Source organism: Poromitra crassiceps (genome assembly GCF_964638095.1).
Source record: "Poromitra crassiceps genome assembly, chromosome: 1".
In the NCBI taxonomy this organism is placed as follows: domain Eukaryota; kingdom Metazoa; phylum Chordata; class Actinopteri; order Beryciformes; family Melamphaidae; genus Poromitra; species Poromitra crassiceps.
In genome coordinates this window covers 90,911,629-90,925,734 of record NC_139623.1, presented here as the reverse complement: position 1 = coordinate 90,925,734, position 14,106 = coordinate 90,911,629, and the positions used below count along the sequence as shown (strand labels likewise).

The following is a 14,106-nucleotide window of genomic DNA, read 5'->3' as shown; positions in this document are numbered from 1 at the left end:
CTCAAAAAGCCACTCACGAAAACGGCAAAATGTAAGTTAAACACCTGTGCCATTCAAACGTTTACGTGTACAAATTCCTACACCTTTCTTCTCAAATGCCGCACTGAAGCAGTTTTTTTTTAGTTTGAGTTAGTCTAGTCTAGTCAAACAAAACGGCCAATGTGTACTCTACGTCTTTAGCTAACTAGCTACAGTAGTTCATTATTACCTCCTAGCGTAATAATTAGTTGTTAGCTCAGGCCAGATTTGGGTTCCCAAAGCGGAATACACTAGGCGGATTAGCGTTAGTTCTATTGGCCACACTAATTTTACCCAGTTAAAAGCATTTTCTGTCAGTTTTCCTTCAAATCAAGGTGGGTGGAGTGAGTAAAACACAGAAAGACAGGTAGTCTACCTATCAGATTGCATGTGTGCAGCCCATTTCACAGTTATCAGTTTTAACATTTTTTATAGCAATATTATAAATAATGGTGGGGAAAATCTATTCGAAATTTAAATTCATAAATGTAAGAACTAACTAACTTGTTTGTCAAATTTCTCTAAAAGGTCTGGTGATGTGTTTTCAATGTCTTGTATTCTATTTCCTTGCCACAGACAGCAGATGGAGAACTTCATCCTGTATGAGGAGCTGGGAGCAGGCAGCAGGTCTGTGGTCTATAAAGGCAGGAGGAAGGGCAGCCTCAGCTATGTAGCAATCATCTGCAGCGAAAAAACCAAGAGGCCTGAAATTATTAACCATGTAAGCCATGTGCTTCAAACTTTACATTATTATTATTAAGACATCTGTTGCATTTATATGTTAGCAGCTGTCAGCTTCTTCTGCACTGACAAGAGCATGAGACCCAAAATCACTGAATAATCACTGAATATTCAGCACTGATATAGCCTACCGTATACTGCAGATTATTAAAGCAGCTATGAGCAAGATTTTCGATTGTTATTAAACAGGCTAAATTTAATATTGATGCCTCACATCTTACCTCTAATAGTAGATGAGACCAACGCCGAGTAGTCTTGCTTGAACGCAGAGTGAATCGGCCAGTGTTGTCTTGATGATTATAGCCTGTGTGCAGGCCGGGCAGATCAGGAAGTGAAACAAAACAGTTTACGGCAGCCACTTCGGCCATAACCACAAAATTACTTTCAAACAAACTGTTAGAATATAACGAGAGATGTTCGTGCGAGAGTAGAAAGCCCTTTGATGTAGCGAGGAAAGCCGTCCTTCTTGTTTTGGGTCTGTTGCTAGGCAATTTTGTAGTTATGGCCGAAGTGGCTGCCGCAAACCGTTTCATTTCACTTCGTGATCTGCCCGGCCCGCACACAGACTATAATCATCAAGACAACACTCGCAGATTCACTCGGCGTTCAAGAGAGACTACTCGGCGTTGGTCTCATCTACTATTAAGATGTGAGGCATCGATATTCAATTTAGACTGTTTAATAACAATCGAAAATCTTGCTCATAGCTGCTTTAAGACTTACATTAACTTTACATTCTATTAACTATGCTATGCAGTTAACAAGGCCAGTAATTACCAGCCATTGAACAGCGTGATTTACAAATTTAGCTAGCTTTTAGGGGACACTTGTTGATTTTCCCAAATCTTTCCCAAATTATTGAACTTTGAATTGTGCTGTGCATTATTTTCACTTCCAAGATAGACAATAAAGAGAACACTGACTATAATGATTTCTTGTGTCTGTCCCTCCCTCCCCTGTTAGGTCCGTCTGAGCCACGATTTGAGACATCAGAACATTGTGTCCTTCTATGAGTGGTATGAGACCAGCAACCACCTCTGGTTGGTAGTGGAGCTCTGTACAGGTCAGTCACTCCTGTTAAGCACACAGCATGCACCATTAGATGTAATCGGTTATGTTTGTGCTGTCTTTAAACAGTCAAACAAAAACACTTGTACTTTGAATTGGGGTGGGATCTGAATGGCCGCTGTCTCACTCTCTCCTTTTCTCTTTCTTTCTCTTGTGTGTCTGTTAGGTGGTTCCCTGAAGGCTGTGATTGGTCAGGATGGCTGTCTGCCAGAACAGGTGGTGAGGGGATTTGGGTGGGACCTAGTCAGAGCACTGAAACACATCCATGAGTCAGGAATCATCTTCTCTGACCTCACCCCTGCCAAGGTTTGTGTGTGTGCAGCAAAAAAGTGAATTCTATTCTATTCTATTCTATTCTATTCTATTCTATTCTATTCTATTCTATTCTATTCTATTCAGTTTCAGTTTCAAGTTTATTGTCATATGCTGGTAACAATGCAAAACATCCATCACCTGCAATGAAATTCTTATGCTCAAAACCCACTCAACTTCACTGTTAAAAAAGACATAAAAGAAACATCAAAGGGAAGCAGAGAGTGTCTTAAAAAAACAGGCAGAGTTCTTAAAAAGGAATAAAAAGCAAGTTAAAAAACACAAACACAAAAAACAGAGCCCCAATTTCATAGCAATCAGGACACACAGACATACATAAACACAAGACAATTCTACATATAATTTAAAAAAGTGTGCTGTAGTGCAATAGAAGCAACCAGTCAACAACCATTTAACAGGCTAATGGTTTGTGGGTACAGACTGTCTCTGAATCTATTTGTTCGAGTCCGGATGCACCTGTAGCGCCTGCCTGATGGCAGGAGCGTGAACAGGCTGTGGCTGGGATGGCTGGGGTCAGAGAGGATCCGTTTAGCCTTCCTCCTGCAGCGCTGGTTGTAGAGGTCCTGTATGGCTGGCAGCTGAGACCTGGTGATGCGTTCTGCCGATTTGACCACCCTCTGCAGAGCCTTGCGATCCAGGGTGGTGCAGCTGCCATACCAGGCCGTAAAGCCGCCAGTCAGGACACTCTCTATAGTACACCTATAGAAGTTGGTCAGAATCCTTGAGTCCAAACCAAACCTCCTCAGACGCCGGAGGAAGAAGAGCCGCTGTCTAGCTGCCTTCACAACAACACCCGCGTGGTGTGTCCAGGTCAGATCATCACTGATGTTGATTCCCAGGAATCTGAAGTGGCTGACCCTCTCCACTGCCGCTCCCTCGATGTAGAGCGGGGGTGCCCCTCTCCCTGATGCCTCCTGTAGTCCACGATCATCTCCTTGGTCTTGCTGATGTTAAGCAGGAGGTTGTTGTCTTGAACCCCTATGTCACCGAGTGCCTGTCAAGGGTTACTCAAGCCTGGAGATGGCAAATGATGAGGCATTGGGGCTGTCAAAACCCCCACAAGTAGAGCAGGCGTGGCTCACCACCTCAACCCCTCTCGGGCTACCTTGGCCAATGCTAGCCCGGCCTTCCCAAGCAAGGCGGATCGCTTCACAAAAAGGTGTACCCAAAGGTGTACAGATCAGCAGGTCAGTCAGTGAGTAACGTCAACGTTATCACCCTGCTGGCAGCCTACCATGGGGCTCATGCTGGATAAGGGTGCTCCTGACATCACTACCTGGAAGGAGTTGTGTGTCGTCACCGACCTCATTCTCCGTGCATCCAGGGAAGCGGTGCAGGGCTGCGGCCGTGTCATGGGCCTGGCAGTGGCAGGGGAGAGAGCTCACTGGCTTAATCTCACTAGCCTGCCAGACATTGACAAACAGGTCATAGTCAACTCACCCTACGACCCGACCAAGGCTAGGGGTTTGTTTGGCGAAGCTGTCGCGGCAATGCAACAAACGAGTGACCTGAGGACGCAGCAGGGAGAGGCACTGAACCTGTGTCTTCCCCGCAAAGCGGGTCCCTTCCCATGACCCCCTGCCTGCAAGGGATTTGCAGTGGTGGCCGAGAAGGCAGCTATCCAAGGGGGCCCAAACCCCAGATGGCGAGTACCCCACAGCCTCAACAGCGTGGGGCCAGCAAAAGAAGTGGCCCAAGAAGTCCTTCGCTGCCGTGGCTGCTGCCACCACCAGCTCTGGTCCGAGCCAGCCTTCCCATCCGCGTGATGTGAGCAAGAAGCGGACGGCCTAGCAGTTGTGGTGGGAGGGGCGGTAAACTCTCAGAGGTCAGCACTCAAGGAGATACCTTCTCTGAGCTTTCCTGTCACAAGCACGAGTGGAAACTTTTCACCAGCACCTGGCTCTGTTTCACCGAGGGAACCCGGTTTTGTTACGGGTCTGCCTCCATATGACGGGGCTCATGGCATCTGTCATTTCAGTAGTCCCTCAGGGGTTACTGAAGATGAGAGCCCTCCAGAGGTGGGTGTCCTCACTACGCCTGGATGTATGTCGTCACCTGAGGTGGTTAGTGGAGGTTTTCCCGGAGTGTCTCTCTGCCGTTCGTTGGTGGGAGGACCCGGAGGTGTTTACCAGCGGTGTCCCCATTAGGACGATTGTCTTAAGAAAGACTGTGATGACAGACGCCTCCCTTACAGGTTGGGGAGCTGTGTTCGAGGGCAGGGCTGCCAATGGGACATGGACCCCCGAACTCCGTCTGGCCCACATACATTTCTTGGAACTGTTGTCTGTTTTCCTGGCCCTGAAACAGTTCCTCCTCTTCTTGGGGAAGTGTCATGTGTTAGTCAGGTCAGACAACACGACAACGGTGGCATACATAAACAGGCAGGGGGGCACTCGCTCCCTGAAGCTGAAAACGCTGGCCCAGAGCCTGATCATGTGGAGCAGCGAGCACCTGTTATCAACGCTACAAGTGATTCACCTCCCTGGTGTCCACAACAGCGGGGCGGATCTGCTCTCCAGGGGAAATCTCCTCTACGAAGAGTGGAGACTCAGACCCCAGGTATGCCACCAGGTGTGGGAGAGATTCAGTCAAGCGTCCGTAGATCTCTTCGCATCGCCAGAAAATGCACAATGTCCGATATTCTTCTCCTTGAGAGGCGGGGGTGTGTCACTGGGGATGGATGCGCTGGCCCAGCAGTGGCCAGATGTGTTGCTGTATGCGTTCCCCCGATCAGCCTCATCTCCCCGGTATTGCTCCGGGTGAGAAAGCAACGGCTATCACTGATACTGATAGCCCCGTACCGGCCGAGCAGACCCTGGATACCGGAGGTTATACGTCTCCTCCGAGGGCAGCCATGGCCTCTGCCGTTACGCAGGGACTAAGTGTCCCAAGCGGACGGGCAGGTGTTTCATCCCCACATCGAACAGCTGGTTCTATGGACTTGGCCCGTGAAAGGATGAATTTGGAACAGTTGGGTCTCCCTCAAGCGGTGATCGAAACTATCCAGAGTGCTAGGGCGCCTTCTACATGGTCCTTGTATGGCAACAAGTGGCCCGTATTTGAGAAATGGTGTGAGGACAAATCGGTTACTCCTTTCCAGTGTTCTGTCCGGGTGCTGCTGTGCTTCTTGCAGGACTTAAAGGATGGGGGCAGAGCCTTCTCCACCATGAAAGTCTATCTGGCCGCTATCTCTGCCTGTCACTTAGGTATAGGGGATATGCCGACATATGCCTGCCTAACATAAACTTGTCAAGAAGTTTATGAAGGGAGCATGCAACCAGTTCGTGAGCGTTTAGTTCCTTCTTGGGATTTGCCTACCATATTGGAGGCACTCTCTAGCCGGCCCTTTGAACCTTTGGAGAGTGTGGGGTTAAGGCTCCTCTCTCTTAACTATCCTTCTGCTGGCGTTAACTTCAACGAAATTACACCGTTACAATTCTACAATTTCAAACCTGTGTTTTAGGTGCGGTATTGATGAGGGCACAATGTTACATTGCACATGGCAGTGTGTTAAAGTCACAACATTTTGGTGTGATTTATGTGACACTTTAACAAAAATTATGAACACATCAATTCCATTCGACCCAGAGCTCTGTCTCTTGGGAAATGTATCAAACTTGAAGGTCAAAGTACTAGAAAATTCATCGATATAGCCCTTGCCGTTTGCAGAAAGTGTATTGCCCTAACCTGGAAATCGGATTCCCCTCTCTCTATATCAAAATGGATAACAGAGATGACTAATTCAAGTTCAAGTTCAAGTTCAAGTTCTTTATTAGTGTCCCGAAAGGGCAAATTGGTTTACAGCAGGCAGTAGTGCAGGCAAACAAAACAACAACAGACATGTGACTGACAACATAGCATGGGACAACCTAACTTGAGCAAATCTGGTGCAAACGATAAAAGGAAAAATTAAACGAAATTATCATCAAAGTCAACGGGACAAATACTGACATTAAAATGCAACCAACTCTGGTGGATGAATAGGACATCCTCACAGAGACAAGAAGTAAACAATAAAAGTGCCATCTTAAATAAAAAATAAAAATCATAAAATCATAGAATCATAAAATCATAAAAGTGCCATCATAAAGTGCCAGTGCAAGTGTCAGTATCAGGAACTGAAACATCACGTACGATTTCTACCTACCTCTGGCAACATTGACTGCTCGGATCGAGGCAGGGACGAAGGAATGTTTGTACCTATTTTTTGTAGTCCTAGGGGCACGAAAACGAGAGCCAGAAGGCAGTAGCGTATACTCTGTACTGAGTGGGTGGGCACTGTCGGAACAGATGGTCAAGGCTTTCTTGAGGAGCTGTCGATTATAGAAGAGATCAAGGCTATCCAGTTGGATGCCAATAATTTTGGAAGCGGTTTTCGCAATTCTCCAAAGAGAGTTTTTATCTTTGATAGCCAGGTTACCGTACCAACAGACAGACAATTGTATTCCTTTAGAGAAAATCAGGTATGTTCTGAAAGAACAGATTTGATGTATTCCTAAGTATTTGGCAACCTTTAATGAGTACATGAAAATATTACCCCTACCAACTGTGAACTTGCTATGACTTCTGAACTGGTTCCACTATAGGTCAATAACATCTAAAAAACTTGGTTGAGATATCTTATTGTACTTATTGTATCTTTATTTTTCTTTCTATTTTTTTTTATTCTATTTTTTTTCTATTAATTTCTGTTACTGTTTTTTCTTTCTTGTCTTTAATGGGAGTGAGTTTCATTATGTGTTGTTTCTTGTCTACATTGAAAACTAAAAAAAAAAACTAAAAAAATCAACGAAGCGGATAAGTGAGTTGCACGCACTGTCCGTGCATGAGCCTTGCTTACGCTTCTCCCCAGACTGGGAGAAGGTACTGCTATGCCCTAACCCAGCCTTCGTGCCTAAGGTTAGAGACTTGGCGTATATTTGTGCCACGCTGGAGCTTCGGGCCTTCCACCCTCCGCCCTTCACGGGGGAGGAGGAGGCTCGACTTAACCTGCTTTGTCCAGTCAGAGCGTTAGTCCTCGTTCACACTATATGCCGAAGCAACTAGAGCCCGACCGATATTATCGGCCCGCCGATATTATCGGCCGATATTGGCGATTATCGATATATCGGTATCGGTAAAAAATAAATAAATATCTGCTGATTTTTTTTTTTTTTTTCTTTTCTTTTTTATATATATATATATAAGTTATAGACAGCATGGACAGCATGTTGTGTATACTTGATATTTTTTCTTAACTATTTGTTCTATTGTGTTTTTGTATTTCTAGTTATTTATAATTATTAAATTCCCAGTTAAGTTTACTGTTTCATTGCATTGAGTTTATTAATAAGCTGTAAAATATCCTGCCTACATCACATATTTCAATTCATGTCAACTCAATCATATCTTTGTCAAGTGTTTGATATTTGAGGGTTGCTGATGTGGTGCCTCCTCTGGTCGTTAAGGGCGCCTGTTTGGAGGGAGGGGAACTCGTTGGAATAGCGTGATCCTTCCACGTGCTATGTCCTACCGGTGAAGCTTCCCCTGTCAGGTGAAAAGAAGCGGCTGGCTAACTGCCCATGTGGAAGCATGGAGCCAGTTTTCGGCTCTCCCCAGATCGGCAGAGGGTGGAGCAGCAACCAGGATAAATAAATAAAAAATTAGCACTAATGGGGGATTAGCACTAATGGGGGATAAACATTTGATGATAAAAACAAAAATAAAATAAAATAAAAATATCGGCCGATATTATCGGTATTGGTAATTTTTTATTCCCTAAAATCGGTATCGGTATCGGTTTCAAAAATCCCATATCGGTCGGGCTCTAGAAGCAACACTCAACCTAAGCTCAACCTACGTTGAACCCACAAGTTTAATTTAGCCGTCCTTGTTAACAGGCGAGGCCGTTCACACCACCCGCGCGCGTGTCACACTGAAGCCATGCTGAAGTCACGCCTTGCTCAAGTGATCGTTCAGGATTCAGTCCTATTTTCCAAGCGTGAAGCTTGAAGCTGCCAGGCATGAAGTCATTGGGAGTTGTGGGAGGGTTCAAGGCACGGCGAGGAGGCACAGAGGAAAAGAGAAGGCTTCTTGTGTGAACAGTGAGGCGTCAGTTCAGCTTGTGCCTGCCTCAAGCTTCAGCTCTGCTACGTCCGGCGTCCTGTGTGAACAAGGGCTTACGCTTCTATGTGGACAGGTCTAGGGGGTACAGGAAAAGCAACCAGCTTTTCGTATCCTGGGGGCCCCCGCGTAAGGAAGGGGTCCTGATGTGCCAGCGTCTATCACCCTGGGTGGTGGAGGCCATCGTCCTGACATACGAGAGCCTGGGCTGAGACCTCCTGAGGGCCTGCGGGCCCATTCCACCAGAGGCATGGCCACCTCATGGGCCCTTTTTCCAGGGGTTGCTGTGAGGGACACGTGCTGCTGCCAGCACGGGAAGTGGGGAGCTGCCGGGGCTGCAGCCCCCCCTGGGGCGGGTGCAGCCCCTGCACCTTTCTGATGCAGCCCCCTCCAGCCTCCCCTGCATTTTCACTTGGGGAATACTTTCCCATAGAGTGAGACACCTTGCTCGACATCCATAGAACCGGGGTTACGTCAAGTAACGTTATGTTTTGTGTGACTGTTTGATGACAGAAACGTCATGTAATTAAAACGCCCACATAGAATGAAGGCCTCAACTAGTTAGGGGTGGGACAAAAAAATGGCATGGGCGTCTGGGTAGTGTAGAGGTAAAATCACACAGAGTGCCACTCACCACCGCGCAGAGACCCGGGTTCAATTCCCAGCAGCGATACTTCCGGCTTGGTCAGACGTTCCTACAGACACAATTGGCCGTGTCTGCAGGTGGGAAGCCGTTGGGGTATGAGTCCTGGTCACTGCAGTAGTGCCTCCTCTGGTCGGTCTGTGCACCTGTTCGGGGGGAGGCGAACTGGGCAGAATAGCGTGATCCTCCCATGCGCCATGTCAGGGATACTCAACTTGCTTTGCCCGGGGGCCATTTTTGTAAAATGATAGGAGGCCAGGGGCCAGTTAATAAAGAAACATTAATATACATTTTTCTGTAGCGGATTGTAGGTTTTTGGGGTGTCAGTCGGAGTTTAGTCTGACAATTTTGTGCACACAGGATAGTTAGTTAGGTTAAGTTAAATGAGTTGGGTTAAGGTAGTTTAGTAGTTGATTAGTTGGTCTATAAAATGTCAGAAAATGGTAGCAAATGACGATCAGTGTTTCCCAAAGCCCAAGATGACGCCCTCATGTCTTGTTTTGTCAGCTTAATATCAGCTTACTGTCATACAGGAGTTAAGAAACCAGAAAATATTCACATTTAAGAAGCTGGAATCAAAGAATTTTTACCTTTTCTCTTAAAATTGTACTCATCACGATTAATCGAATAGTTCTCGATTAATTTTCTGTCGATAGACTAATCGATTAATTGTTGTAGCTCTACTACATATACAGTAAGTGCCAGGGTGGCAAGCAGACAGCAGTTTTTGATAATTTAGCTGGAACTCAGTCAAACTTTATTTCACGTTAGTTTTCATTGTGAATTAGAAAATGGTCGGAGGGCCACTCTGCACCCTATCACGGGCCGCATCTGGCCCCCGCGCCGCAAGTTGAGTATCACTGCACTACGTCCTGCCGGTGAAATTCCTTGCTGTCCGGTGAAAAGAAGCAGCTGGCGACTGCACATGTATCGGAGGAAGCATGTGCTAGTTTACAACTCTCCCTAGATTGGCAGAGGAGGTGGATCAACTACCGGGACAGCAGGGGGAATTGGCCAAGTACAACTGGCGAGAAAAACTGAAAAAACTATCACAATATCGATATATCGATCGTGATCCTCTTGAGATACATTATCGATACACTAGTGCCATATCGCGATACCATGTCGTGATACCATTTGACATTTATCCAGATTATTATTTTTTTTTTACTTTTGTGTAAACTTGCACAGATTGAAAATATTTTAGTGAGGCATTATTTGAACTTCACACGTAGAGCCGTGGACAAATTGTAGTCAGTGTGTGTTAAAGAGGCGCTATGCAGTCTGCACTTTGTTGTACAGTGTTTTATGTCAATTCTTTTTTCTTTTTTCCTCAATATTGTATTTAAAAAAAAAATTACAATACACAAACAGGACAGAACAGGCTCAGACACCAGAAAAGAAAAAGAAAAAAGAAAGAAAAACAAAACAAAAAACCCAATGGCTACATATATTCGACATTCAATATTACAACGTGGTGCTACTAACCACATAAAGTAGTCCCTAAACAAAGTCCCTTGTGTTAGAGACTGTTGCACAGCTGTAGGGAAGTTCAGAGAGGACTCCGAGCGTTTCATGGAAATTCTGTGAATAAATACATAATTCCTGCTTTTTGCCTTTTAGGGCTAGTTTTTCCTCTTCAGTTACACAGATATCGTGATGTATCATGTAAAATGAAACATGTAAGATGAAATTTCCTGCAGTGTATCGATTATCGCAGAATCGCTGTATCAGGATACCATCATTATTGAGGGCCAAGTATTGTGATAGAATCGTATCGTGAGTTACTCTGTGATTCCCACCCATACAACTAGTGCTTCTAGTGCCCAGCAACCTTGACTTCTCACATTCAAAACAAGAATACAGACTGCATCTCTAACACAATAGCATTGTATTGTTCCACTCTATTCTATTTGATCTTGATTCTGCACAATTTGAATGAATGACTCTTGTGGCCCTATTTTTCTCTCCCCTAGATCCAATTGGACGGTCGTGGCATTTTGAAGTTGAGCAACTTCTGTCTGTCCAAGGCAGAGGGAGAGACACTGGAGGAGTTCTTCACCTTGCTCTCTACATCTGAGGAGGCTGGGGGAGGAGGAGGAAATGTCAACTTTGAGTGCTACAACATCAGGAACAGATTCCAAGGTCCGATCGGATGAACATCTTCTAAGTGTCCAAAGTAGATATATGTAGAAACTCCAAACGGTGCAAGGCTTTTCTTATTTCATTTTTGAACAGGTTCTATTCTGTTTTTCCTCTTCACAGTAACATCTCTTGGTTGTTGTTCAGTGGGGAATAGCTTCGTATGTTGTGTTTTGAATATTGTATAACAACTACAATGCTCCTGATCACATTGTTGGGAACTGAAAATAATATAACTGCGAACATGCTACGGTGCATGTCATGATAACTAAAACTGATATGGACCGTCAGTGTTCTTTACAATTATTTTAACATGCTACGGTGCATGAACTAAAACTGATGTGGACCGACAGTGTTCTTTAAAATATTTTTTTCCCTCATGGCAAACTGGTTTCTTGAGCAGCAATGTCTCCAACATTGACAAAAATGTGTATGGGGACAGGGATCAAATACACAATTTTGCTAAGTGGTGGCCCTAATCCTAATTTTCTATGAATAATACGCAAGAGAAGAGACACAAAATGCCCCCTTCCTCCACCCTATTTGTATTTCTGGTATCTAATATTATTTGCTCCTACCTGTGTAAAACTTGATCAAACAATATTTTTGTACTGTCAGTCCCTCTCTCAATCTACCAATCTCTCGGTGTGTGTGTGTATGTCTGTGTTTGCGTGTGTGTGTGCGCGCCACGCGTGCGTGCATGCGTGTTACCAGGCTCTCCTGTCTATACTGCTCCAGAGGTTTTGCAGGGAGCAGAGACCAGCACCAGTTCTGATCTGTGGGCTCTAGGATGTGTGCTTCACTACATGTACACAGGTACCGCTCCCTCCCTCCTGCTGACACACACACACACACACACACACACACACACACACACACACACACACACACACACACACACACACACACACACACACACACACACACACACACACACACACACACACACACACACACACACACACACACACACACACACACACACACACAGGGAATGAGAGGAAGTAGGAAGTAGTCTGAGTTATCTCACCTGCACCAGCCTTAAATCATTAGACAATAACAATGAGCATAAAGTACTTTAATACTTACTGTAGAGTATAGTATAGTATAGTCTATACCAGGGTCCCCAATTACTTTTCCAAGGGCCACATTTTGCTGAGGGCCGAGGACTGGGGCGAATGACAAATTTAGTACATTTGAAGCCAGATTTGGAGGAATAACTCATTTTAAATTAACAGTTGTGATGTCATTATTCAGTCTTAACCACCAATAAAAAAACCATTTGATCCTTTTCTCACTCACTCCTATGTCACCACTTGCTCTCCCTGCAGAGCTTGAAATGAACTTTCCACCTGCCAATATCCTCACAAAAAATGCCCCAGGTAGCGCTTTTTCCATACAAAAATGCAAATGTTATGTGTGAACAGCCCCATACACAGCAGATTACCCCTGCTACGTCATTACCATTCAGATTCATTTATTTAAAGAATGGGACATTGCACATTGATGAACAGTACAGCCGTACAGTAAACATGTAAGGGATAATGTATATTGAGGCGGTGATTACTGGGAAATAATGACCTTCAGGTGAACGATTAAGCCCTCTGCTACGCGTCGGGCTCAATCCACCTGTCGGTCATTATTTCCCCCGTAATCACCGCCTCAATATACATTATCCCGCTTAGAACACGGCTTACAACTAAATCATTCAATAATCTGACAAAAATAATTATTCAAATATATTTTTTAACACGTTCACTGCCAATGGCGAGTTGACTTGTCAAAAAAAATCCAACGGTTGACTGCCAATGACGAGTTGAGACGTCCAAAAAAAAAAATTTTTTTGACGGTGCTACGTGGATCAATGCCCCCCACGTCTCCTATAAAAATATTGGAGCCACCGAACGTGTACAACCCATTCCACCGACCCACTAAGTGGCGACAGTGCTCTCCATTCTAGAGGAAGGCAAGCAAAAAGTAGTGTGAGGAAGCCATTCTCATGAAAATGGATTGGCGAAAACGCTTTCGCGCTTGGGAGCTGGCGTTGGGGTTTTGCAAATTTGCATAATAGATTACGGGTGGAACACACTTTGAAACACGCAGCATAAATAAGACCAGAATCGCAAAAGCTTCATCAAAGCTCTCAGAACCCCAAGAAACGAGCGAGCCCATCCAGACTTGCCCAGCGGCCGCCAGCAGACAGGCACAGCAGCAGCAAAGCAGTGAGCCTGGTGACGCGAGGTTACAGCAGCAACAGAAACGAGCTTGTGACACGCCCGCTGCAGCCAAGAAGAACACACACGGAGGGAGGAGTTTGAAGGAGAGGGGTGTTTCCTGCTGTTATGGAGGAAATTACTGTTCAAAACTATTGTTTAGATGTCTGACGTCTTACTGATGCCAAAAATGAATGGTTAAAGTGACTGTTCTATCGAATTTCACAAAAAGCCGTTTATCTCAGAATAAATTTTCAGACGCTGAAACCATGCTGTATTCAACTGCTAATGCTTACATAACTACTAACTCTACAAACTAACTATTTTAGACAGAGAAAGCACACATTCTATTAGTTCTTTTGAGATATTGTGTGTTCACAAAATCCTAACAGAAACGAATCCTCGGCTCTTGAAAGATGAGCCAGAATCCTCAAAAAACCCCTCTGGCAGAAGCTAACTACAGTATTGAAAAACGGCTGGCAGTGAATGTGTTAATAGCGTTTTCAACGACAAAGCGGTTTCATTCGTAATTGGCACACAAGACACCACAGCTGCAACTGGTTGGCCTAATTAGTAGTGGCTTGCTGACAAAAGGCTCTTATCAACTGATTAATCCAGGTGTGGCAGAGCAGCGGTCGGTTGTCGAGAAATAATGACCGGTGAATATTGTTGATTGACCAATCAGAATCGAGTATTCAAGAGAGCCGTGTTCTAAGTAAGGGATAATGTATTGTGAGCCGGTGATTACTGGCGAAATAATGACCGACAGGTTCGTTGAGCCCGACGCGCAGCGGAGGGCTTAATCATTCACCTGAAGGTCATTATTTCCAGTAATCACCGGCTCAC

At 45.1% G+C, this 14,106-nt stretch overlaps 1 protein-coding gene across 1 annotated transcript in view; it reads left to right on the top strand.

Moving 5' to 3' along the window:
• Positions 1 to 601: 601 nt before the first annotated feature.
• Positions 602 to 14,106, top strand: part of ulk4 (unc-51 like kinase 4) — a gene marked incomplete at its 5' end in the record, with an annotated part of 283,649 nt that continues 270,144 nt past the window's right edge. The window contains 5 exons of the mRNA XM_083662080.1: positions 602 to 739; positions 1,723 to 1,822; positions 1,994 to 2,133; positions 10,882 to 11,050; positions 11,762 to 11,863. Coding sequence (XP_083518206.1) covers positions 602 to 739; positions 1,723 to 1,822; positions 1,994 to 2,133; positions 10,882 to 11,050; positions 11,762 to 11,863 — 649 coding nt within the window. The remainder of the gene's footprint in view (positions 740 to 1,722; positions 1,823 to 1,993; positions 2,134 to 10,881; positions 11,051 to 11,761; positions 11,864 to 14,106) is intronic.